Source organism: Uranotaenia lowii, chromosome 3 (genome assembly GCF_029784155.1).
Source record: "Uranotaenia lowii strain MFRU-FL chromosome 3, ASM2978415v1, whole genome shotgun sequence".
NCBI lineage: Eukaryota > Metazoa > Arthropoda > Insecta > Diptera > Culicidae > Uranotaenia > Uranotaenia lowii.
In genome coordinates this window covers 186945592-186972404 of record NC_073693.1, presented here as the reverse complement: position 1 = coordinate 186972404, position 26813 = coordinate 186945592, and the positions used below count along the sequence as shown (strand labels likewise).

General features: G+C 39.2%; 1 protein-coding gene across 3 annotated transcripts in view; it reads right to left on the bottom strand.

Moving 5' to 3' along the window:
• LOC129758751 (mitogen-activated protein kinase kinase kinase 11-like) overlaps positions 1 to 26813 on the bottom strand; it is a 68736-nt gene that overhangs the window by 26699 nt on the left and 15224 nt on the right. The window contains exons 2-8 of one of the 3 annotated variants that reach the window (XM_055756354.1): positions 24579 to 24741; positions 24320 to 24486; positions 23998 to 24173; positions 23685 to 23705; positions 13855 to 14052; positions 13593 to 13740; positions 12373 to 12552 (exon numbers count right to left, since the gene is read on the bottom strand). In XM_055756354.1, coding sequence (XP_055612329.1) covers positions 12373 to 12552; positions 13593 to 13740; positions 13855 to 14052; positions 23685 to 23705; positions 23998 to 24173; positions 24320 to 24486; positions 24579 to 24741 — 1053 coding nt within the window. The remainder of the gene's footprint in view (positions 1 to 12372; positions 12553 to 13592; positions 13741 to 13854; positions 14053 to 23684; positions 23706 to 23997; positions 24174 to 24319; positions 24487 to 24578; positions 24742 to 26813) is intronic. The other 2 variants (XM_055756356.1, XM_055756355.1) reach the window with 2 other exon arrangements.

The window sequence follows — 26813 nt, the reverse complement described above, 5'->3', positions numbered from 1 at the left end:
AAAACGCTGATTTCCAGGCTATTTCTCACAAGCTTGACTTGATTGGGAAGCTGAGCTTGATCGATCCGATCCCAACGCTGCAGCAGAAAAATTTACACACATCATAAATCACATCATCGATCTACATGTGCCGAAAATGCTCGAGCGCTTTGGATTACCAAAGATTTGAAACGCATGAAAACTATGAAGCGCAAAGCTTTTCGAAACTACAACAGGGTCAAATCACCCTCCTCAAAGGAAGCTGAATCAAGCGTAACAGAATTACTTATCTTGATTGCAACGGAATTTTAAACAAAACCCTAAGTCTTTTTGGAAACACGTCAAAAACCAGCGGAAAGAGTCGGGATTACCAACTAACCTGTTTCTGGATGACGAGACGGCCTCGTCGGACCACGATATATGCAATCTTTTTGCTAAACAGTTTTCTAGCGTCTTCACTTCCGGATCTATTTCCTCAGAACAAATTAACGTTCCATCTTTGAATACTCTTTTAAACAACATCTCTTTTGGTGAAGAAAATATTCTAAAGGCGACTGTTAAACTGAAAAATTCTGTTTTCCCGGGCCCCGATGGCATACCAGCTACTGATTTGAAATGCTTCATGCCTCATTTAGTAATTCCTATCAAACGCATATTTGACGCATCGCTTGACAAAGCTTTTCACCGTCGTTGTGGAAGAATGCTTTTATGTTCCCGGTTTACAAAAAAGGCGAAAGAAGGGATATCAATAACTACAGAGGAATATCGGCTTTGTGTGCAGTAGCTAAATTGTTCGAACTCGTTATCTTCGACCCAATTTTTTCGTTTTGCAAGCAATATATTTGTAATGATCAACATGGCGGCCCAAGCGCTCTACGACTACGAATTTATTGACATTCACATCATTTGCGCAAGACAGTTTTGCTGCCGGTTTTCAAGTCGATGCAATTTACACCGATTTGTCGGCTACTTTTGACAAGGTGAACCACGAAAAAGCTATTGCGAAGCTGGGAATTTGCGGGTCCTTATTAGATTGATTTCGCAGTTACCTCATTGGAAGCAAATTCTCTGTAAGATCTGATAACTCAAGTTCCAAACAATTCTCGGCCACATCAGGCGTGCCTCAAGGCAGCCACCTAGGCCCAGTAGTGTTCCTGATTTACTTCAATGACGTGCTTTTACTACTTGACGGTCCAAAACTCGCCTACGCAGATGATCTGCAGCTTTTCTACACTATAAAATGTTCTGGAGATAATGTACTTTTACAGTGACAGTTTGACAATTTTGCCAAATGGTGCGACGACAACTGCCTGCTATCAAACCGCAAAAAATGCTCGGTCATCACCTTTTCCCGTAAACGGCTTCCTGTAACTGCTGATTATTTTCTTGGAAACCAGATAATTGCTCGAGCAAAGCAAGTAAATGATTTAGGTGTGTTGGACCCCTTGGAACTGCTATAAAGTGCACAACCCTGCGAAGTTGTGACGCTTAGGCTTATTATAAATCCCGCCTGGATATCCGGTATTGGATTACTGATTGTATTGCGCGCCAAGCTACTACCTACTACTCTAGTTTTTACGTCGATCTTAGAATAAACGTTGTTATTAGTAATTTGCGTCTTTTATGTCATGCTATTCGACTTCTGAGATCTACAACATTTTGGCGACGAGGAGTGTGAATTGAATCCTCCGTTCAGTGATAATTCACCAATAATAACATTCCGTGCTAAACAATGAGGATGAGGAATTCAAGAAAATGTTCGTCACCCTGATGGACACCCAGCAAAAACTCCTCACCGAGCTGGCATTGTCGCGGAATGCGACGGCTTCAGCAGCAACAATCACTCCTGTCGGAGGACCTGTGACCACCGATGCCAGGATGGAATCTTTGGCAAAATCCATCACAGAATTCCACTTTGATCCGGAGTCTAACCTCACTTTCGATAATTGGTTTAGCCGTCATGAGGATGCATTTCGGGTCGATGCAGCAAGCTTGGACGATGCAGCTAAAGTTCGTTTGTTGCTCCGTAAACTGAGCGACAAAACCCACACGGAGTATACAAATCACATCTTGCCCAAGCTACCACGGGAGTGTAATTTCGACGACACAGTGAAAAAACTTATGGAGTTATTCGGCGCACATACATCAACTTTTTGCAATCGATATCGCTGTCTCACGCTCAGCAAAAGTGCATCTGATGACTTCCTAGCCTATTCAGGTAAAGTTAATCGCTTCTGTGAAGATTTCGGTGTAGCGGCTTGTTCGATTGATGACTTCAAGTGCCTCATATTTGTTTGTGGCCTCCACGCTAAGCAAGACGCCGAAATACGAACATCACTGCTGGCTAAACTGGAAGGTAGTAAAAAGATGACGTTGTCTGACCTTACTGCCGAGTGCCATCGGATTCTCAGTCTCCGGAGAGACACCTCGATCCTGGAAAACCCCACCAAGTTGTCCCCGAGCGAGAGTGCTTCGGTGAACGCAATCACTCACAAGGCTGACAGCTCCAAGAAAATGAACACCTTCAAGCACTCATCGAAAGCCCCATCGCCCCATCATCACAACCAAAACAAACAACCATTCAAAAACAGTTGTGATAAGCCCAGGACACCGTGCTGGAAATGCGGACAAATGCATTTTGTCCGTGAGTGTTCGTACCAAGATCATCGCTGCAAGGACTGCCAACGGGTCGGTCACAAGGAGGGGTACTGCCAGTGTGTGTCGTCCAATCCTGGTAAGAAAAGGAGGTTGAGACAGCCCCCAGTGCAAACCAAAGGCATCTACTCCGTCAAGCATGTTGCTGTTCATCATCGAAGGAAGTATGTATCAGTGGTCATCAATAACGTCCCACTGGAGCTCCAGTTAGACTGCGCTTCCGACATCACCGTCATCTCGGAGGCTAGCTGGAATCGCATAGGACGTCCTACCAAGAATCCACCATCGCAGCATGCTCGTACAGCTTCGGGGCATCCCCTGGACTTAGTGGCAGAAATCGATTGCGACGTTTCGCTCAGAGGAGTTCAACGCTCAGGTAAATTGTTTGTTACCAATATTCACGGTCTCGATCTTTTAGGCCTCGACTTCATCGAACTCTTCAACTTGTGGGACGTCCCCCTGAGCATGGTTTGCCACCGCATAAGTTCATCGCAGGAAGACGTGCAGAGTTTGCGTGTATCGTTTCCGAATCTGTTCACCGATTCGTTGGGTTGCTGTAATAAAACAGAAGCAAAGCTGTATCTCATGCCAGACGTTCAGCCAGTTTTTCGAGCCAAAAGACCTGTGCCGTTTGCCGCATTGCAATCGATCGAGCTCGAGCTAAATCGCCTAGAGTCGTTGGGCATCATCTCGCCTGTGGAGTTTACGGATTGGGCTGCACCTATAGTTGCAGTTAAGAAGAAGTCGGTCAATGGTGAGCCGTGCAAAATACGTGTGTGTGCAGACTATTCCACCGGCCTGAACAGTGCCATTCAGCCCAACCATCATCCGCTGCCACTTCCTGAAGAGATTTTCGCCAAGCTTTCGGGGAGCAATATTTTTTCGCACATTGACCTGTCGGACGCCTACCTGCAGGTACCTGTGGAGAAGGAATCGCGAAAATTTCTCACCATCAACACACATCGTGGCCTTTTTGAATTTAATCGTTTGCCACCGGGTGTGAAGTCAGCTCCTGGGACCTTCCAGAATATCGTCGACGCAATGGTTGCAGGACTCGAGGGGGTTGAGACTTACCTCGACGATGTGCTTGTCCACGGCCGGACACCGGAAGAACATCGTTCTCACCTTCTCAAGGCTCTGGAGCGCATTCAGGAGTGGGGATTTACCCTGCGGATCGAGAAATGCTCCTTTTTCATGTCGGAGATACACTACCTTGGCTTCATCATCAACAAGCGAGGAATCAAGCCTGATCCGGAAAAGACTGCAGCAATTTGTAGCATGCCACCCCCGCATGACGTCAGCAGTTTGCGTTCTTTCCTTGGTGCCATCAATTTTTATGGGAAATTCGTTCGCAACATGCACGATCTTCGCCATCCACTCGATGCCCTTCTGCGCAAAGACACCAAATGGCACTGGGACGACAAATGTCAGAATTCTTTCGAGCAGTTCAAGATCCTTCTACGTTCTGATTTACTGCTTGCTCATTACGATCCTGCTGTGGAGACCATTGTTGCTGCAGATGCATCCATCTACGGCGTAGGCGCTTGCTTAATGCATAAATACGACGATGGGTCAGTGAAAGTCGTGTGTCATGCATCTCGATCACTCACCAAGGCCGAGCAAGGGTACGGCCAAGTGGAAAAGGAGGCGTTGGCGCTAATATTCGGAGTCACCAAATTCCACCGCTTCATTTACGGTAGAAAATTCACCCTGCACACCGACCACAAGCCTCTGCTCGCCGTTTTCGGTTCAAAAAAAGGAATTCCTGTGCACACCACCAATCGCCTACAACGGTGGGCGCTCATTCTTCTGTCGTACGACTTCGAAATAAAGCACATTTCAACTGATGACTTCGGCTATGCTGACGTGCTTTCCCGGCTCATTGATACCAAAATCAAACCGGAAGAGGATTTCGTGATTGCTTCCGTTCATCTAGAGGGAGAAATTACTGCTACGATCGATGCGGCAATAAACGTTTTACCAATCAACTTCAAGCATCTACAAGCGGCTACAATCAAGGACAAAACTCTTCAAACAGTCATCAAATTCGTCCAGTCATCGTGGCCCAAGTCGGTGAAGCAGGTTGAAGATTCGATTCGTCCGTTCTACGCTCGCAAAGATGCACTATCTGTGGTTCGCGAGTGCCTCATGCAAGCAGATCGAGTTGTTGTTCCGCATATTTATCAGCAACAGATTCTCAAGGCTCTCCACCATGGTCATCCGGGACAAGATAGAATGAAAGCAGTGATGCGTAGCCACGTCTACTGGCCTGGAGTAGACCAAGATGTCGAGGACTTCGTACGATCCTGCCGAGCTTGTGCCGCTGTCGCGAAGGCTCCTACTAAAACTTTGCTGTCATCCTGGCCCAAATCAAGTCGTCCTTGGCAACGGCTCCACATAGATTACGCGGGACCAGTTGAAGGTAATTACTTTTTGGTGATCATCGACTCCTACAGCAAATGGCCTGAAATCCTTCGAACTTCATCGATCTCCGCCAAAGTGACTACCGAGTTGCTTGTGGAAACATTCGCACGCTATGGCCTACCAGAAACCATCGTAAGCGACAACGGGACGCAGTTTTCTAGTAGCCTTTTCAAAGAACTGTGCGACTCCCTGGGCATTTTGCACATTCGAACTGCGCCGTATCATCCACAATCAAACGGCCAAGCTGAACGGTTTGTGGACACACTTAAGCGGAGCCTGAGGAAGATTATGCCTGAAACACACAACTCCATCACACGATCACTGCAAATATTTTTGGCTGCCTATCGTGCTACTCCCAACAAGTCAGCACCTAATGGTCTGTCGCCTGCTGAAATTTTGATGGGGAGAAAACACCGTACAACTCTGGACTTGCTCAAGCCAGGTTCAGAGCGAACAACACCACTTGAGCGAAACCAACTCCAAGAAGAGCAGTTCAACCGAAGGCACGGGGCACAAAAGCGACAGTTCGAGAAAGGAGACCCTGTCTACGCCAGCATTTTGATTCAAGGAAAGCTCGTCTGGCTGATTGGCACCATTATTGAACGCATCGGTACTGTTAACTACAACGTCTGGCTGGGAGAAAAGAAGCGGCTCATCAAGTCACATGCAAACCAACTCCGTGCTCGTGGGGACTCAAAAGTCGAGGCCTACCCGGAAGAAGCTGCATCGGAGGTCAAGCTGCCTCTGCACATCCTGCTCCAAGACTTCGATCTCGGCGAAGATCCAGCAACACCTGAGGTTCAACAAACAGCACCATCGGCTACGATTCCACCACAACGCCGACAACGAACGAGGCCATCAAGCATTCTTCGGCGGTCAACTCGTATCCGCCGGATGCCGGAGAGGTACAACCCGTACTTCTACAATTAAGGGGGAGGTGTTGGACCCCTTGGAACTGCTATAAAGTGCACAACCCTGCGAAGTTGTGACGCTTAGGCTTATTATAAATCCCGCCTGGATATCCGGTATTGGATTACTGATTGTATTGCGCGCCAAGCTACTACCTACTACTCTAGTTTTTACGTCGATCTTAGAATAAACGTTGTTATTAGTAATTTGCGTCTTTTATGTCATGCTATTCGACTTCTGAGATCTACAACAAGGTGTAATTCTTGACCAACAGTTGGACTTTAAGTCGCACACAAACTATGTAGTTGACAAAGCATCGAGAAGTTTGTGATTTATCTTTCGCGTGACTAAAGACTTCCAAGACATTTACTGCCTGAAAAGTCTCTATTGTAGTCTTGTCCGCTCAACGATGGAGTATGCATTTGCTGTATGGAGTCCCTATTATCAGAATGGTGCTGATCGAATCGAGGCCATCCAAAGACGCTTTATACGTTACGCTTTGAGACACTTGAATTGGCAAGATCCGTTTCGTCTTCCTCGATACGAGAATCGCAGCAACGACCTCATATCCTTGGACACGCTCCAAGCCCGGCGAGCATTATTTGTCTCCGATCTTCTGGCTTCGAATATACACTGCCCCATGCTGCTGGAAACTATCAACCTGTGCGTACGACCTCCAGGACTAAGAAATCGGAACCTTCAGCTTCACATTCCTCTTCGCCAGAACAACTACGGAGCCAACAGTGCCCTGATTAGTATTACAAGGACATTCAACCGTTTTTCAGAGCTCTTCGACTTTGATACCTCCAGGAATATGTCTAAAAGAAGAATTCTAGCGATGCTAAGAACTGTGTAGCCTGTAGTTTATACTTTTTTGTTAATTTATATTTATGTTACTTTTAAGTCTAATCATTAGGATCAATACGTGATTCGTTGATATATACCCAATAAATAAACATGATCTAATAGAAAAGAGTTGGAATGTGACAAATAGAGTGATCCTGATCAAATCTATGTACAAGATTGATATTTTAATATAAAAAAACATCCTGAACATTTAAACACTCTACAATCAATAACTAAGTTGGTGGAATACTATTTCTGGTCTTGGCACAATCAGTGATGAGAAGTTTTATTAGAGTTTTCAAAAGACATAATAATCACTCTGTTTGTCACATTCCAACTCATTTCTCTCAATTTGCATCATTTGGATTTTTTCTACAAAGTTGTAGCCATAGAAATTTTCTATTAGATCATGTTATTCACATATTGAGTTGGATTAACGCTATAAGTAAGACAAGCGTTTCACAGTGATTAGTATGATTTTGTCTTTGAAAAAGTGTTGCGTTTTTTCGAGTTTAATACTCATTGGCCCGGCCGTAGTTGTATTGGTTGTATCTGTAATACATGTTCATGTATGTATGAGATACTGTGTTGGAAAGAAAAATAAGGAAAGCAAGTTTTTCATTTTTCAAGATGCAGGACTGTGGACTGTGACTTGAGGGGGGATCTGTAGTAGTGAGTCTATTTGGGGTTATTTTTGAATTTCTCAAACCCTGAGGTCTTAAAAGTTTTGTTTTGGTTAAAAACTCATCTATTATTTTTGGCAGAATATTTAACTAACGTTTAAATGAGTAAAATTTTAATTTGATGTTTGTATGGGAATAGTTTAGTTTTTGTTTTTAAAAATCAACATCTGTGGAACTGACCTTTTGATGGTTTTTGTGCTAATTTAAGAATTCTTTAAAGAAAATTTTCCGCTGAACGAAGTTGTTAAGACCACATAGTTTAAGAAATCCATAAATGACCCCAAATCGACTCAGTCTATTGTAGTAGCAAAGGTAACAAAATGTGACAGCTGGCGTGAATTAAAGTCGCTTTGATCATCGATCTCATTACTCCGCATTTACATAAACTAGAGAAATTTGAAACAATTACATTACAGATTTTTATTGGAACATGAATTTAATAATTTACTATGTCATCAGAAAGGTTAGTATACCACACAAAAAAGCACTTACTTGCTATATCACCTACGGAATAAAACAACACAAAGCTTCTTCCACCATAGAACAGCTAAATAAGTTCAGCAAAAGCAAACACTACAAATAATCAAACCGAGGAAAATTGATTCAAACAGAAAAACAAACAAACTATAATTTCAATGCAGTAAATAAAAATAACATGTTTTCATTTTTGAATATTTTTTTTTATTGAAATCAAAATAATTATAATTTTGTGAAGCTAAACTTTTTACGATTTCCAAAAAAACAAAAATACCTACGTTTAAAGCATACATACAAAACTGAATAAAATCATTCTTACAAATAACGGTTGTATTTCCTTTTTAAATAGAACCTAGCGATAGCTAAAACTGAAGGACATCCACTACATTCGATTTCCAACATTAAAGAAAATCAAATAAATTAAAAAGTTCCAAACAATCTATTCCATCAATGTTGTGCACTGTTGTGTGTTTTCAATCGTATTTTTAACAGAAAAAATAGACTAAACATCTCTCTAGTTTGACACACGAATGGTACGGAATTCATCAGATGGAAACACAGTTGCGATCAACGTATCAGATTTTCCGAAATATGTTTCTGGTGGTAATTTTGAATATCGCGGACTACACGTGGTAATTGGAGGCACTGAGTACGGTTTTGATAATTGCAGAGTTTGATGTTCCTTCCATCCATCACCAGATTAATAGGTTTTTGTTTTATTTCCGCTTCTGTTTCTTAAAAATCATTGCAGTGACCACGGGTTAAAACTTTCTCGAACCGGTTGGTTATTTACATTTTTTTTTATAAATTTATGATTTCCAATGATTTTCCAAAAACGTTCCAAACCAATTTTGAAAAAGAAAGTATTTCATTTTGTTTGATTAATTAGCGGTTTAATCAATATATTAGCTCGGGGTGTTTAGCTCTTATGACATCTCTACGTCAATTAAAAAAAGTTTTCATTCCATGTTGGATAAAGCGTTACAAGAATAACGTTGTTCATAGATAGTTCAATAATTAGAGCGCGGCAACGTTTCAAGGTTTTACATTTCTCATTCACAGTAACACTGAGATTGGAAAGTAGGTGTGACGATACAGTATTTTTAGACACAACTCGACGGTGTACAGAAGTTTCGATAGATAGGTATGTACTTATTTTGAAAGGAAAAAAATACCATTACTTTCATGTCACCCCTTCAAATCAAGCAGGTTCTTGACTCTTTTGGAAGCATCATATATGACGGTAACCATGATTTTGAATTTACTTGTTTAGATCTTACACAAATTGCTCAATTTACAATACTGAAACATTGAAGCGAAAAAAGGGTTTAATTATGCACTGTACGACAACGTACGGTGCTCAAAATTTGATGAATATACTTTCAAAAATATTTTTAAGGGTTACAAATTACACAGAGTATACTTATTTTTTTTTGGTGTTGGAGTTATGATTTCCATTTTTATATATCAAAGTTAAACTCAGAATGTAAACAATTTTCCACTATTCACACATTGAAAATTGAGTGAGTTCTTATCTCTATTCGTTATGAAAGGATGTTCGAGTCAAGAAGTGGTCAACTGGAATTCACCGTATTTTTTCATATCCCTCATGTAAAAAACTTCAACACACCTCATTTTGTAGGTGTGTGTATGTAGGACGATGCTTCATTTTGGATTTTGACATTTTAGATATTCATCAAAATGGTGTCCAAGAAGAATTTGCTAAATCGTTGAATGAGGCGAAATCAACCGTCACCAAAGTAATAAAAGTGTTCGGGAATCGTTTGTCGACAACTAGGAAGCCTGAATCTGGGGGAAATCGAACGCCGAGAGACGCAGTGACGAACAGAAGAATGGCTAGCTCTTTCAACCTCTCCGTTCCAGATGTCGCAAGTAAATTGGAAACAAGTATCGTCTACAACTGTGCATGAAACTAAAAACGATCCAGACTATCGACTTATAAGAAGACAATGACTCCAAATTGCAACGATAAGCAAAACCATACGACAAAAACAAGATCTCGGAAGCTGTACACGACATTATGTCTGTTCAATGAATTTTAGTCGAAACGGGTCGAAACAAGCAGAAATGAATTGACAGTTGATCACCTGTCTCTTTGCAATTGACCTCGACCGATTTCTACCAGGTCAAAACGAATCCTGCTGCCGAGCTGGATCGGTTTCGACTAGTTTCAACTAGCTCCATTGTATAACGACCTGACTAGTTTCGACCAAAACATTGGCTCGTTGAACATCTACCAGTTGACAGAAACCAGTTGAAACCGATTTTTACTAACGATTGAACGAAGCAAGTCTTATCTCGTGGTAATGGACGACGAAACCTACACCAAGGCAGACTTAAGACAACTTCCTGGACAAGAGTATTATAGATCAACCGGAAGGGGAAAGGTGGTAGCTGTACCTGTGGCTTGAAAAGCGACATTTACGTTGCAACCGGGACCGTCAACCAGGAAATTCACGTAAGAATGTCTTTAAAAGCGTTTGCTGACTTTCCTGAAGAAACATGACTTGTCTGTGCTGTTTTGGCCAGATTTGGCATAATTCCATAATGGAAAAATCGAAAAATATAGAACCTAAAGAAGACCCGAAAACCTGTTAGCAGCGAAAAGCAGTTCAAAGCAAACTGGCGTTCTGCGACGAAGAAAGTGGATAAGGTGACTGTATAACATCTGATGGGAGACGTTAAACAAAAGGGTCGCCAATTTGGACTAGGTCGGCCGAAATTTTGACTGAGTATTTTTTATACATATCAAACTTCAAAAAGAAAGATTTGGTTTTTTTTAATGAACAAATAATCGATTTACACGCAATGCAGTTTGACAACTACTTAATTCGAACACCCTTTAATGTGACATAAAACTAGAACCACGCATCAGTTTGTACTGTGAAGAGAAAAGCATCTGTGAATAATGATTTTAACATTTTTCAACTAAGTTTAAAGATCTTTTATTTCAGGACAGTATTTAGTCTAATGTAGGTATAATTCGAGCCCAAACAAAAATTCTTTCTAAGAATCAATTTGTTAAATTGCACTCATTAAATCGCTTTACAAATAAAACAAATTCGTCAAAACATTAAAATATGTGTATCTGCTTATCAGTTTTTTTTTTTCAAATTTGGGGAAACCCGAACATCCTCACTCATGCTGGAAAGGGCCAAGAGTAATTCGAAATAGTATATCCATCTTGAGTAAACGTTAAACAACTGCAAAACTTTACCAACATTCGTAACAGATGGAAAATCGCTTCAGGCCATAAAAATATATTCAAAGGAAATTCTTTGAAACAAACTTTACAAGCAAAAAACAAAACTTGATTGCAAGCATGAGTACATCATTATCCATTCCGTCTACGGATGGATCTTTGCAGTCAGTTAAGACTCGAATGCATCGTTATTTTTTACAATTAGATAATTCTTCGTCCTTCGAATTTCTCCGTATGGCGATTCGTTCTCGATCACATTATTCTCGCCTTCGGACAGCAGCAAATGTTCTTGCTCGTGCTGACTTCCGGCGTTTCGTTTCAAATAAATACTATTAGTGTGTTGGACTAATTTGCGAGTTTTCATTTTTTCCTTCTCTTTCTTCGAACCAAACAATTTATTCAGCTTCAGTTTGCGTTTTGTGCGGTCCAGTTTACTTCGCAAGGAGTTTGCTCGACTGGAAGGGTTGTATTTTGATTCATATTCTTGCATCACAGCGCTATAATCACTGTAGATTTCAGATGGACGAAATAGCGGTGTTTGTGGACACACGTGGTCGTAGTCAGATTGAATGTCCACCTCTGTCCGGAATGTGACGGAACTTTTGCGCGATGAACCCACCTCATTGCTCGACTCGCTTAGTTCCATATTAGAAAAGCTTTCCGGCAAATCACTTTGCATGTCCGTACTATTACTATTATGGCTATCGTCTATACTGACCGATTTGGACTGAGATACAAAGAAACATTCCCGCTTAAATTTAGATTCGGCTGATCCGAATCGATGGAATTTATAGTCTGAATCTTCTACAACGGTCGAATCTGACCGGCTACTGTTATACATCGTCAGGTTGTCACTGGACTTTGAGCTACTGATACAAGAGATGGGCTCATCGAGCTCACTCTCCCGTGAAAAAATATCGTCCAAACTTTTCTGGATTGTGCGATAAAAAACTCGATCGTACGGGACATCATCCTGATTGGTTTCACCTGGAACGTTGCTGGTACCTTGATTATTGCTATCTAGACTACGGTTTATTCGCCTATCGCTTATACGGCTAGAGACTGAGGAATTGGTACTATTGCTACTAACGTAACTTTTAAGATTAAGAGTACAGGAAGTGGTTTGCTGATAGTGTTTACTGTTATTGATGGTGTTTAGGCCATCATGACTTTTACCTAGGATTTCGTTACGCGATGAACTGGCCGAGATGGCCATGCGGGACTTGTCCAGATTTGGGGCACTTTTACTGAAATGGGGTGTCCGGACCGTTGTTCGCAGTGCTGGCAAATGACCTCGCTCACGCTGGTGTAGAGTCGATGGTCCCCAGGTTTTACCTTTCATACCATCGGCCGGAACTGTATTGATTGGTTTAAACAGGTGTTTATTCATTGTGTGTAATGATAATATATTTTCAAATATTTTAGTTGATGTTGAGTGGCAGATGATGGGTGTTAGTTAGGTGATATTGAGCTGAATGATTTCATTACCTTTTTACTCTATTGCAAAACTGAGTATTCAAACTTCCAATACTTAAACAAAATATATTTTTTTAGATGCAGTTATACGCAAAGCGCTTTTATATGCCGCTTTTAGGGATGAATCATCCCTGAGGATAAAAATCCCGTATAAAAAAATAAAAATAAAACTTCTTGAATCCCGTTTAGACTAAAATAGTTTGACAATTTTTTCCAGAGTTGTCAATTGAAGCTATCGGAAGTTATTCATTAAGTTAATCGCATGTAGTTATGTGCCACGAACAAATTAGCACTTAATACTACATTCGAAAAAATTGACAACAGCAGTACCTGAATAAATCCAAAACTCTAGAATTTTTTCTTCAAGAGCGAAGCAAATATTACGTTACATCAATAAATTTAAAAAACCTATACATTTTAGGGATGTCAAAAACAAACTTAAACTACAGATTCGTTGTAAACTTTTGGAACATTTAACTTCATAGATCACATGTGATTATATTTCTCCTACTTTCAATTGTAATTAAAATATAAGGAACTGATATGACATAATAAAATAAAATCACACTACAAAAGAAAAACTATACAGTACCAGCTCACAAACAGAAAATATAATCTCTTGATTTTAAAGCATGCATCTGATATCTAATATAAATGACTCGTTGATTCAAATCGAATCAGAATCATTGGTGAATGAATCATATGATTTTTGCGTGGATACTATTGATAAATTTGCTTCGTATAGCAAGTGTGACTTAGAAAAAAAAACTTCTCACTATTTACGTAACTGCTTCAAAGTCTCAATAATTGGTTTAAAAACTTGAAAAACCTAGGCTAAGTGTTGGTGGTGGAATACTTTGAATAAAACGCGTAAGAACTGTGAGGAGAAAAAATACGGCAATAATTAAAACAGTACTCACGTGCGATGGCCCTCAGTCTGGTGGCAGGAGAACCGGGTGGTGTGTCCGTACGTTGCCGAGATTCATCTCGAATGGGAGTGTGCTGCACCGTTATTGTATGGCGGAAATCGAGGGGTAAGGAAATTTGGCCTGGCTCTCGTTTGAGAAACTGGAAAATAATAAAAAGCACATAAGAAAAAACATAAAAATAATAAAATCGACTATTAAATGGCGTCGACAGAATTAATGATATTTTTCCTCGGCTCTTTTCGAGTGTGCTTACCCGCAGTTTGCTCTTGCTGAACTTCCCTTTCCGTTTCTTTGGCGTGGGGGTATTCTGGGTGATGATAATGTTCAGCTCACGTCCCAAAAGTTCGATTTCACGTGCATCGAGCTCTTGTTCACGCTTGGCCAAATCTTCCTCTTTGCAGCGCTGTTCCCTTTGCACCCGACCGAGCTCCTCCTCCTTGCTGCGCAATTCCTGGGATCGAGAACGTATCGCGAAAAAGTAATTAATGATTTTTTGTTGGTACATGTTGAAAGGTCAATTTCAGTTCCGCCAAACAAGCTGCTAGGTTAGCTCAGGAAGTAAAAATCACACGATCATCAAGCAAAATCTAGGGAGATAAAACACACACGCGATAATTGAAGTTTTATTAAGAAGAAACATAATTTCATTTCGTGCAACGCATACGTGGCTGGAAGAGTTAAGTTTTTTTTTATAATGAATTCTGAAACATTTTTATCCTTGGATGCTGAATTGTTGGAAATGTTAAAAAATTACCTCCTTAATACGTGTATAAAAATGGCTATTGATTTATGGGAAAAATTTAAACATCGGATTCCAAAAACCGACCATAAACATTTTGTAAATTGGCCTAAAATACAAGCCTGTTCCAAATTTCAGCTCAATCGGACTTTATTCAGAGGTTTCTCAAAATCAGCTAGAGGGAGACCAAAAGAAATCGAAGAAATTATAATTTTATTTTCAATAACTTAAGAATGCCTAAAACGTCGGAATCTAGTGTGTTGAAAAAATTTCAAAATCGATATTTAGGTCCTTTTCCGAGAAACCGACGGACGAAACCTATTTAAATGTTTAAAGTTCTATATTTTCCACTGAAAAATTCACAGAAATTGTCTTTTGTGATTTCGAACAAATTTTGTCCTAATATTAATAGAAAATATTTGTTTTATCAAATAAAACATTTACAGGGTGGCCACTCAAAATCAATTTTTGATTTCCCGCATTTTTCCCGTTTTTTTCCCGCATCGTCTCACGAAATTCCCGGTTTTATACAACAGAAAACCAAACGAAATTCCGAATTTTCATTTTTGAAACCAAGTAATTTAATTTGAAAGTATTTTAATTTTTTCGTCCATAGGCTTGCCTCTCCCTGAGTGTCGGAAAGCACCTTAAATTTTTTCGCTTTCAGTTCCTTAGCCTCCTTTTCTGCCTCTCGTTAGTTTTTTCAGATTTTCCTCCATTTTTTTGCTTTTAAGGACTCGACACATCTCGAGTGAGAATTGCGGGTATACTGGATTCACGATTTCGTTACCGTTATAGCTGTAACTCTCCCTGACATGTTGATTCCGTCGTATACGATAAGTTGGGCTGTCAGACTCTCCTCGGTTTGGTTTTCAACTAGGCATTTCGCGTTAACGCCTCTTTCCCGTTGCCATGATACCAAATTAGAATTTTCTTCAATAAGGTCGTCAAATTGAAGAACTCCTTGTTCGATTCGCCAATATGTTCCATCCAAAAAATGTCCAATCTTTGTGTTTTTCTTCGATATCCCGAAATTATGTTTTTATTGAAGGTATTGCACATAATTGTTCAAATTCGTCCTTCATTTTATCGGCGCAAGCTCTACTTAAGTGTTGCTTGTCAACAAGTACGTCTAGACACAGGTCTAAACGTTTTTTGGCAAAATTTGGATAGATCACATCGGGATTAACGCACGATGAATACCGAGTGATGGGATAAGACAAGGGAGATCGTATAGCCATTTTATTTAAAAATCTATAGTAACACGAACGACAGGTATTTCTAAATACAAAGATATCCTTGTCGGAAACATGACCAAACTCTTTTGCTTTCTTGATTGCCGATTTAGTTGAGAATCCAATTTGTACGCTTCCATGAGATAGAAGATTTATTTCTGAGAGTTCAATTCTAATAATTATTTATTTTTATTTACATAGTATTCCGTCTCACGACATAACTTGACGAACATAATTCCTAAAATTCACTCGGTCCATGGCAACCGTTCTCTAATTTCTCGGGCACCCCACGTTCGCCAGATCACGCTCCACTTGGTCTAACCACCTCGCTCGTTGCGCCCCCGCTCGTCTTGTTCCTACCGGATTCGTAGCGAACACCTGTTTTGCAGGACAGTCGTCCGGCATTCTCGCAACATGTCCCGCCCAGCGTATCCGGCCAGCCTTCACCACCTTCTGGATACTGGGTTCGCCGTAGAGGCGCGCGAGCTCGTGGTTCATCCTTCGCCTCCACACTCCGTTCTCCTGTACGCCGCCAAAGATGGTTCTTAACACTCGTCGCTCAAATACTCCGAGTGTACGCAGGTACTCCTCGAGCAATATCCATGTCTCGTGCCCGTAGAGAACAACCGGTCTAATGAGCGTCGTATACAGGTTACACTTCGTGCGAGGGCTAAGTCTTCTCGACCGCAGTTGCTTGTGGAGTCCATAGTAGGCACGACTTCCGCTGATAATTCGCCTCCGGACCTCACGGCTGGTGTCATTGTCTGCGGTCACCAGTGAGCCGAGATAGACAAAGTCTTCGACTATCTCTAGCTCGTCGCCGTCGATCGTGACCTTGTTATTACTGGACAAGCGGGTTCGGTCGGTCTCGGATCCGCAGGCCAGCATGTACTTCGTCTTGGACGTATTAATCATCAACCCAATCCTTCCTGCTTCGCGTTTCAGTTTGCGGTAGATCTCCTCCACCGCCGCAGATGATCTGCCGACTATATCAATGTCATCGGCAAAGCAGATAAGTTGACTGGATCTGTTGAAAATCGTACCCCGCATTTCTCCCACCGCTCGTCGAATAACACCTTCTAGCGCCACGTTGAACATCATGCAGGATAGACCATCACCTTGTCGAAGCCCCCTGCGCGATTCGAATGAACTCGACAATTCACCCGGAATCCGCACACAGCACTGCGTTCCATCCATCGTCGCCTTGATCAGTCTGATCAGCTTCCCGGAAAAGCCGTTCTCGTCCATGATTTTCCATAGCTCGTTACGGTCGATCGTGTCGTATGCGGCTTTGAAGTCGATGAATAGATGATGCGTAGGGACTTGGTGTTCACGGCATTTTTGGAGGATTTGCCGCAATGTGAATATCTGGTCCGTCGTAGACCGTCCCTCCATGAAGCCGGCCTGATGACTTCCCACGAATCTGTTTGCTTGTGGCGTTAGGCGGCGGAGTAGGATTCGGGACAACACTTTGTAGGCGGCATTGAGGACAGTGATCGCTCGGTAGTTCTCACTGTCCAATTTGTCGCCCTTCTTGTAGATGGGGCATATTACCCCCACGGTAGCTGTTCTATGTCCCAGATCCGGATTATCAACCGATGTAGGCAATCGGCCAACCTGTCCGGGCCCATTTTGATGAGTTCAGCTGCGATGCCATCCTTCCCAGCCGACTTGTTTCTATTCAGCTGGCGAATGGCTTCCTTAACTTCACTCATCGTTGGGAGTGGCTCCTCTTCGTCGTTGGCTACGCCGGCGATGTACCTTCCCCCACCGTCTTGATCTCCTGCATGTGCGCCGTTCAGGTGTTCATCGAAGTGCTGCTTCCACCTTTTGATCACCTCACGATTGTCCGTCAGGATACCCCCGTCCTTATCCCGGCACATTTCGGCTTGCGGCACGAAGCCTTTGCGGGATGCGTTGAGTTTCTGATAGAACTTTCGTGTTCACTAGCCTTCAATTCTAATAAGTGATTTTGATTTTACGTTTAGTCGTTCAGGTGTTACAACTTCCTCCGTCAATGCTCTTAAAAGACCGGTTAAATCATCGAAGAGAAACGGACCATCGGTGCTTCTGTCTGATACTCGCGTTAAAAGGACTCAACAGTTGAAGCGGCCGTAACAAAAATAAAACTCAATTTTGGTTCCAGCGAGTTATCATCTACAGCTTTAGCAACAATGTCGAATACCTTCGACTGGGAAATCGATAGAAAACTCCGCTTAAAATTTGGATGGTTTTCCTTAATCTTTTTCTCCTCTTGTTTTTTTTAGCTCGTCGACAAACCGTTTGAGATACGGTAGCATTCTGGCAGCACGTTCTGCAACGCGTTCATTTTCCACCCAGCGAACGTCACAAAATTTTAACGGAAATGTAGTTGAACCCGTTACTTCAGTATAATCTGCCCTTTTAAGTGGTATGTTTTTGAACAGGCTATACAACGCCCTCAAAAATTCATTCAAATTCCATTCACTTTTCCTTAGTCCCTCCATGAACGAGTTATGTACAGTGTGAAGTCCAAAGCTCCCAATGGTGAGAATCTCGTACGCTGGATTCGAAACAAGTTCTTGAACCTAGTTAATTCTTTGAGCATTTTCCAATTTACTGCTGGACCATCCATGGAACACTGGATCACTCGTTTCAGTAGATCAGGATTTTTCGAAAAACATATTTTCACGCCATTCAGAAGGTCATTCGAGCGGGTCGACGATAAGAATGTAGAACCAATATACCTTGATTCAACTAGGTTTGTGATTTGATTCCAGAAGCGCACACCAATATCCATTTGTTGCTTCTGCACAATCTTATTTCGTCAAATCTTAATACGAACTCGCTGCAATTCTGTAGTGAATTGAAAACCTAATTCAAAAAATAGGGAGCAACGCCGTGTGAAATCAAATAGCTTATTTTTGTTCTTCCCATTCCTATTCGATTAGCAATCTGGTTGTCCGGGAACATCCTTTTGTTGTTCAATGAAGCAAGTTCGAACCAATCGAAACCGATCCAGCTCGGCAAGAGGATTCGTTTCGACCTGGTAGAAATCGGTCGAAGTCAATTGGAAAAAGACTGGTGATCAACTGTCAATCCATTTCCACTTGTTTCGACCTATCTCGGCTAAACTTCATTGGACAGACTTTCACTGAGCTAAAAATTCCCGACTTTTCGAGAAAATTCCCGGCTTTTTCCCGCTTTTTTCCCGTTGGATTTCAATTCCCGTCTTTTTCCCGCTTTTCCCGTTTTTCCCGAATGGGTGGCCACCCTGCATTTAAAGGCAGGTTTTATATTTCGTAATTTTTAGCCAAATTCAGTTGTTTATGTATTTTTTTTTCTTCAAAAAATCAATCCAGCATTTTTGTTACATTACATATTTAAAAGCTTCTCTATTGCTAATTCCACTTGCAGGTATTGCGAATTCCACGTGCATGTCAAATAGCTGTCATCATTACGGAATCTTAAAAAAACATCTTTTTGATCATGCAGCGGAAAAAAAATGTAAAAAAGAATGTCTAACGGTTTTATATTAAATTTAAATTTACAAATTAAGTCAAGTTTTGAACAAAACTGACAAAATTACAGTAATCAAAACAATTAAAACAAACTTCTAGTTTAGTTTTTCATAGTGCATCCCAGTTAAAAATTATGTCTTGATGCCTTAAAAACATTAAAAATGGTTTTCATGAGGTTTGGAGCGATTTTTTATTCATGTTTCTAGCCAATTCTTGAATAAGAGTGTTTAAAAAAGTAAATTGTTGAGCTATTTTTGTTTGGTCAAAATAACACCAGATCCCGACGTTATATGCATTTCCTTTGGTCCTTAACTATGCGCATTTTCATATTTAAACTGAAATATTTTAAGATTGAAAGAATAAAATATCTATAAAATAAACAGAATTTCTTACTAGTTACTGTATATCTTCGATTTGGTTCAATTTATTTTGAAATTGGATGTATTGTTCGCAAGAAATTAAAAAAAAAGGCAAGATAAATATTGGAAGCAAACGTTGAAAAATGGCCACCGTTAGCAGTACAGCTAAAGTGTTTTGAAAACAAAAATGGCAAGTTAAATAGTGTAACACATTATTTTCTCATTGGAAATGCCTTTACGTGGCAAATTTGGTCATTTTTAACATGCCCTCTAACAATTTTTAAGAAAAAAAAAGTGGTTTTCAAATAAAAACATCGACACAATTTGAATACTTATGTCTATAATGCGCAGAAAGAAAAGCATGGAAGAGAACGGAAGCTAAGATGCAAGAAATCGGATGTAGAGAATCAAAAGATTTCTTAATCATAGCTTTTTAATATATTTTGGGAAGCTTGGGTATTAGTAAAGTTGTTGGGAATCCCATAGAACCTATACTGCCGCTGCCGGCAAGTCTGTCCCATATGCAAAAACAACGAACCGAGAAAAACGGCTTTAAAGATTTTTTTAAACTTTCGTGGATTTCTCGGTTGAAACTTTACCTTTTCTACTTCTTTCTTCACAGATATTAAGAAAATTGTTGTAGATTTTCGTCCAATGTGATTTTGATTTGGAAGTTGTTGATGCGGAAGAGAAAATAATGATGAGACAGCCTTGCGAGTATATTTCGCATGCGGATTAAATATACCCGCAAAGCTGTCCCATATTTGGCTTTTCTTTTGTCAGTTGATCATTTGATTCCCTCTATCTGCGCTGTATTTTTCACTTTACTGGTTGTTTACTGATAAAAATAAGTTTGAAATGATGTTTATGACAGGTTTAGATAGTCAAAGATAAAGAAAGTTTATCGTAAGAATTGAGTGGGTCTAAAATAAAATGAATAACAACTTTCCATGAATAAAACAACCTGTACCATCATATTTTGGGAAGTTTTTCGGTCGATTATCTTTTTAGGAAGACTATAAATACCTTCAAATTAAATTAATGCTGAATCAGAAACAGCAAAGTATCTTGGCTGCAAATATTTGATGAGAAAAATCAATTCAATATGACTTAAGCGTGTGCTACCAGGTACGCGTATTTTTTTCATAGATTTTATAAAAGTCCAAGCAGCAAGTAACAGCATGACAAAAACCTAAAAAATACGGCTTTGTAACTGACTATTTTCCATGTTTTACAAAGAACAATTCAATAAGCTTCGTGCGAAATTTAGAAAAAAAAACAGTTTGATGGAATTTACCCATTAGGCTAAACTTAGCTTGTAAAATTTATGGAGATTGTTATTTTTAACTTTTCTGTACTGTTTTATCTAGTCTAACTTTCGCAATTTCAATGAATGCTTATTTTGTTGCACACATTGTACGAATATTTGTAAAATTAACGTAAATTAGAGGAGCAATTTTAAAGCGTTCTGTAAAAATAGACATATGGGACAGCTTTGCGGGTATATTTCATATGGGACAGACATGACTTGGTATTTTTTTCATATATGTTGAGAACAAAGTTATGAAAGTTTTTAGTCTAAATTGAAGAACTAACTGTATTTGAACGATTTTTGAGATAAACTGAAAAAGACGAAAATGCATATGGGACAGTCTTGCGAATAGCGCCAGTATATATGTTTTATCGTCGTTTAAAAAAAATCTTGATTTGCGTTCCTTAACGTGTCTCTTTAATACAAAATTTAAAGCCCTACTGTGCAGGTTAGTCCGACGCAACGCGTAGTTCCCCCAGCTGGGGCTGTTCTGTGGCCCGCAGAAACTGCATCCGTACGTCGGACTAGTCTGCACACCAACGAAACAGGTTAGTTTTGACAAGATCCGGCGATGAACTTCATCACTTATCCAATTTTTGGCAAGAGAGCTGCAGGAAAGCATCATCGGCAAGTGAAATAACACCAAGACTGAACTGAAACTGAAAGAAATTACCACAAAATATTCATAGATCTGTGGCTTAAATTTCAAGTGGTCCCTTTTCACGATTTGCAACATTCTACTGGACTTAACACATGATTTTTTACACCTGTTAAAATGTTGTCTTACCAATACGGGATATTAAATTGGTTTTACTTATGTGTGCAGAATATGGGACATATGCGCAGAATAAGGAACAAACAGGAAATGGTGCACAGAATAAGGGCCACATGATTTTTTTTTCAAATGTTGCAATTTTTCCACATTTTTGCTGCAAAATTGAGCTTTCTTTCTATTCGCTTTCTTTTCTATTGAGTTCTGTAGTTGACCCAATTGTAAACGAAATTTTGTGCAAATTCATTGCAATATTTTTTTTATAACTTAAAAAATTTCAAAAATCTATAACTGCGCAGAATTAGTGCCGGTACTCCATTTTTTTTAAAGCTGCTTAAACCACGTATAGTTATCTTTTTATCTCTTAGACCACGTAAAATTATACTGACTTCAGATGAGGCGTTGACTTCAGAATATGAGGCGTTGAAAGCCATAGGAATATTCATAGTCAACATAGATTTTTCATATTTCAATCTGTGGTAGAATTGTATTTGGAAAATATTTTAGATTAAACTAAGCAATCTATGAGAATAGAGAGAGTAAGTTGTAAACCAACCAAGCAAATAGAATAATAATGATTTATCCATTCAAGCCAGTTTCTGATGAATTTATTACAAAGATTCTTAGGTTACAACACAATCATTATCTGGTGTAAACTTCAGAGTTTTTCAACTTAATCTTCAAAATTTTATCTTACGAAAACAAGCAAAATGAAAACATTTTTTCGAAAAAAACAGCTTTGATGTTCATATACCCCATTTGGATCTGAGAACCTCTAACACAGGTAAAACATGAAAAAATGTACAATTGTTATTTAAAACATAAAAAAAAAAAAAAAAAAAAGCATAATATTTCTGTGAGTGAATAGAAAAACATTCAACGTGCTTCTATAATTTCCGGATCAAGCCAAAAAAACAAGAAAATTTAAACCCGACATTTTTTTTTTTTTCGAATGCTCTGTTTGTGGTTTGAAATAGGATTGTTCGATCTTGGATAGATCTTTAGAAGATCGATCATTTTAAACAAAGATTTTTTGGATGTTTTCTTCAGTTAGGAAAAGATTGATTAGATCTGTATTATTTTGATTCAATCTTTCGATATTTTAATAATATTTTTTTCTTCGATGAGCTGTAGTAATTCAGATCCAATTTTGAGTACCAATAGGAGGAATTTTTGTCGTCAGATTTCGATGCATGAGAATTAGAGTGGTAGCCAAATGAGTCATGTCGAATTTCGCAAACCGACCAGATACATTTAGTAGATTGACCCAAAAAACTGACCTATGCTAAATTTTAGCTCAATCGAACTTGATTTAAGGGTGCCTCAAAGCGCTTAAAGTTTTGTTTTTTTTTATACCCTCAAAAATCACGAAAGGAGAGACGAAAAAAAATCGGAAAATATGAAATTCAACTTAACACCTGGAGTTATATAAAAAAAAAATTTCAGAAAAACAAAATAAGGGGACACCAAAGGAAGTCGGGGATATCGAAATTTCGATGCCAAATGACTTAAAAATGAAAAAAATGAAACGTCGAGATCTGGTGTAACATCTAAAAAAAAAATTGAGACTTTACCGTTTTTCTGAAAACCTGCCGTTTTTCGGAAACCCGATTAAGTCGCAGAAAGTCGATTTTTGGCAAACAAATTTTTTTTTCGAGATAACACTAGATCTTGACGTTTCATGCATTCTCAAGTTAATTGGCATCAAAATTGAAATTTCGATTTTCCGATTTCCTTTGATCCCCCCTTTGGGTGATTTTTGAGGTAAAAAACGCTTTGAGGAACCCCTAAATTAAGTCCGATTAAGTTGAAATTTTGCACAGGTGAGTTTTTTGGGCCATTCTGTAAAATGTTTATGGTCGGTTCTTAAAATTCGACCATTAAATTGTTCCCATACATTCATTTCCGCTCTAATGAGTATGTTTGGAACAGTTTTATCCATAGGCAGGAGGTTATCTTCCCCTTGTTAGAAATGGAGGGAAAGATCAATCTTTCAGAGATCGATCCTCAAGCTTCGATTTTTAGGTGGATCAATCCAATGGCCATTCATCAGGATCGATCTTGAAGATCGAACAATCCTAGTTTGAAGCACACAATGCAATAAGACAGGAAAAAACACTTCACACTACTATTTGCATAACGCCTTGGCTTAAATTAAGATCTTACCTCTTCAATAGATTTAAATGCCTAAATTGAGGAGCAAGGCAGCCAAACAAGATTTTTAGATGAGGAGAATGAAAATTAAACCAAATATAAATTAACACGAACAGTAGAAAGAAAAGTAATTGAGCAGAGTTATGCAAGAATCAATCAACCCGGTTTATCCTGATTGTTTCCCTCGGCTATGCAAAAATTAACAGGTACGAATGCATAAGATGACCGGAAATAGAAACAATCTACGTACCATTTATCTATCACAACAATCGATTAACGAGAAAAACTTTCCCAACAGTAAAATAATGCGGAAAAAAACACCCACCTTCTCTTTTTTTCGCAGCTCCTGGAGGACTTCGGCTATTTCCTTCTTCCATCCGTCTTGCATCGTGTGGAATGACTCGTGAGGCGTTTGGGCAAATCCTGAACGTGCGATAATATCTAAATCCTTCTCGATATCCCTAAACGGCGGTCGTCGATGCGGATCCAATTCCCAGCAGGCTAATTATGAAACACACATTGAAAGGAAAAGTATAAAGAAATCGATCATGAGTACAGGATTTGCGAGGAGTTTAAATGGAAGTAGGGAGGAAAAAGCTTTGTCCAACACTTGGGAGAAAAAGTTACAAACTGAATGAGATACTTACATTTCATGAGTTTTCCCCAAGACTCGGGACACGTTTTAGGTATTGGCAGGGCTAACGTATTAACGGCTACACCGTACGCGACAGAAAGTGAATCAAATCCTTTATATGGGGTTTCACCGGTTAGCAATTCCCATAGCAGCACGCCGTAACTCCAAACATCCGAAGCTCTACATGTGACGGAAAAAATGTGAATCAATTTATTTGTTTATTTGTGTAAAACACCAACGTGTTACCAACCAAAGTTATTCAGACAACTTACTTGGAGAACGTTCCCGATTTGATCACCTCCGGAGGCATCCAAGCGAAGGTTCCAACGGTCGACATTCTGGTTGTCTTGTAGGCCTCGCGTGCCAATCCAAAGTCCGTAATCTTTAGCGTTTTACCTTTGATGTTTTCACTCGATATTGCTTCACTGATAAGAACTGAAATAGGGAGATGCAATAAATCCAATGAATTTAATAAATAGATAGATAATGGCGTTAAATTATTCTAATTTGTTGAAGAAATCCCTTCTAATTGCAATGTACATTAGCACCAGTGTAAAAACTAATTCGCATAAATACAAACAACTAGCTCACCCGGTGTGCTTTGCAACACCTTTTGAAAAAAGTGAAATTATTACCAGTAAGTACCTCAAATTAAAATTTTAAGATTGTTCTTTAAAATGGAAGCTGCAATTTCAGCTTCGAACTGCAATACTAAGAAGATTAATTTTAATTTTCGTGAATTATTTTTTTATGTTGTAAAAAGCTTTCCTAAACTATGTTTTTTTTTTCAATCATTGTTCAAATCTTCAAATTACTACTCTGCCTTTATTTGCTTCAACAGCACTTAAATTATGCAAAAATGTATCTTTCACGTGTATGGAATTCCCCTCCTCTTCCCCGTTAAATATAGAAATTTCAAATTAACATAGATTTTTTTTTGTAAATACATCATCACATGCATAATTTTGGATTATTTGCTTCATTAGATTTCAAGTTCCGCAAAGAATATGTTGAAAAGCCTCACTATTTCTCTCGTCTCCCCTCTGAAAGAAGGGATAGATTTCTGGTATGAATATGAGAGAAAGTGTATGACAGCCTTTTTTCTCCTTTCTATCTCCCCTCTATATATGTAGGGTCTCAAATCATAGTAGAAATATTTCTCGTACCCTATCCTCCCATGGAAAATTTACCTTATTTTTAATAGGGTATAGATATCTTAATAAAAAGGATTGGAGCCTCTCTCCCCCTTTCTCATCTTCCCACTATAAGGAATGAGGGGTCTCAAACAATAATCCTCCCATGCCAAATTTATTTCAAATAAATAATCCAAATCATTATACTAATATTTTCCCTACTCAGATACCCTTCCATTCCAACTTTGGTTCCATTTGCTAGATCAGCTCTTGAGTTATGTAAAAAATTATATGAGAGCCCCCCTCCCCCTTTCTATTTCCCCTATGGAAGAATGAAAAGGGGGAGGGGTGTTAACAAACATACATTGAATCATTTCACGTTATCAAGTACCATTCCAAATCTGGTTTATATGCTCGATAAGTTCTCAAGTTTGGCTTAACAATGTATGAGAGCATCAGTTCCCTTCTTCTATCTCCTTCTAGAATGAGCGAGGGTAATAATAAAGAAATATTTATCGTACCCAAAAACCCTCCTATGTCATGTGCAGGTTAATTGTTTGAGATGCGAGCCCTTTTACAATAATTTTAAAGGTTTTTCAAAACAACAAATCATCCAACTATGTAAAAACTCGTATTATGAATGATCAATATCAATATATCAATATCAATATCAATATCAATATCAATATCAATATATCAATGATGAATATCACTCAGATATGTTTCGATTAGTGTAATTTTTAATGATACTACCAACTGGTAGCCACTCTCACAAAAAAAATGGCAGGAATCTGTCGCAGCCCAAGGCGAATAGGAGAGCCTTCTAGTTTTCTAAGCCAACGGTCATGAGATTGAATCCCGGTCACGACATACATTGCATTGTACACTTTAGCATTTGTTTTATGATGCTAGCCATTATATCTTTAGAAGAAATTCAAGTTAAATTGAGATCCTGTATGTGTTTGTGTTCGTTTAAAAAAAAAACATTTTTAAAATAAAATGTTTATTACAATAATGCAATAGATTATCTGATGAAATGAAAAAGAAGCTTAACCATGTTTGAAATTCAAAGGAGTCTTTCAATAAAGTAGTAGTGCCACTAAGAAAAAAAAGAAAAAAAAACATAAACAAATTTGTTTTTGTTCATAACATGTATGACATTTATATAATATGAGAGCTCTCATTAATTGAAATCAGAAGAGTCTTTCAATAAGGGTATATACGGACGGGTATTGGCGAAAAATTGGCCTCAGCCATAACCTCAAATTTGTATTTGCTGGCGGCCTCACCAGTGATGCTAGGTGCTTTACTAAAATCAGTTTTTGTTTGTTTCAAACTAATTGTAATATTTCGGAATTGATTAAATTTTTTAAC